General features: G+C 43.2%; 1 protein-coding gene across 1 annotated transcript; it reads left to right on the top strand.

Moving 5' to 3' along the window:
- The first annotated feature begins 8 nt into the window (after positions 1–8).
- On the top strand, positions 9–618 carry CSUI_010947 (uncharacterized protein). The gene has a single exon (XM_068071048.1). The coding sequence runs from the start codon at positions 207–209 to the stop codon at positions 333–335; it is 129 nt and encodes a 42-aa protein (XP_067916975.1). The 5' UTR covers positions 9–206; the 3' UTR covers positions 336–618.
- The last annotated feature ends 44 nt before the right edge of the window (positions 619–662 follow it).

Raw genomic sequence — 662 nt, 5'->3', positions numbered from 1 at the left:
GAAGTCGCAGTTGCAGGAGGTGGGGGGGCGCGTATGTACAGTAGAAGAAGAAGACGGATATTCTTTGTTGGTTACCCTTGTTTCTTGTATGAGTGAGAATAGTTGCAATAGTGGGGGATGTGTCAATTCAGAAGGTCTGGATTTATCATCATCCATACGTCGTGTCTTACTTCTGTAGAGTTACGTATGTAGAGAGAAGAGGAGAGATGCGGGACAGATTTCTGGTCAACACACCAGACTGGGTAATGTACAGATGCCCTACCTATGTGCATGATATATACGTATGTATAGATTGTCTTCATATGAACAGGAGATGTTCGAACTTGTCAAGATAAAAGAAGATAGATAGTTACAGGAGTTCGATTCCTGGAGATCTTCCCTTCTTCTTCTTTGTTGTACATATACACTTAAGGCAGTCAGAACCGTTTCTTTTTTCATCTTGGGGTATGTATGGTCTCTTCAAGAGTCATCATTCATAAGAGAGCATTTCTGTTCTCTCTTTTACATGCGTCCTGAGCCCGAGGGGGATAGACGAAAAGATGGTGATGTATTATCTATCTTGTTGATATGTTGTAGTTGCCTGTGCCTTCTAGTTGTCGCTTTCGCATTCCTTTTCTCCCAAGCAACGCTTGCTATGTTTTTCTCCGTCCCCTCCCCCCCCC

This window comes from Cystoisospora suis, assembly GCF_002600585.1.
Source record: "Cystoisospora suis strain Wien I chromosome Unknown contig_8997, whole genome shotgun sequence".
NCBI classification, from domain to species: domain Eukaryota; phylum Apicomplexa; class Conoidasida; order Eucoccidiorida; family Sarcocystidae; genus Cystoisospora; species Cystoisospora suis.
Note: the sequence above shows the minus strand (reverse complement) of the source record. Positions and strands in the feature narration are given on the sequence as shown.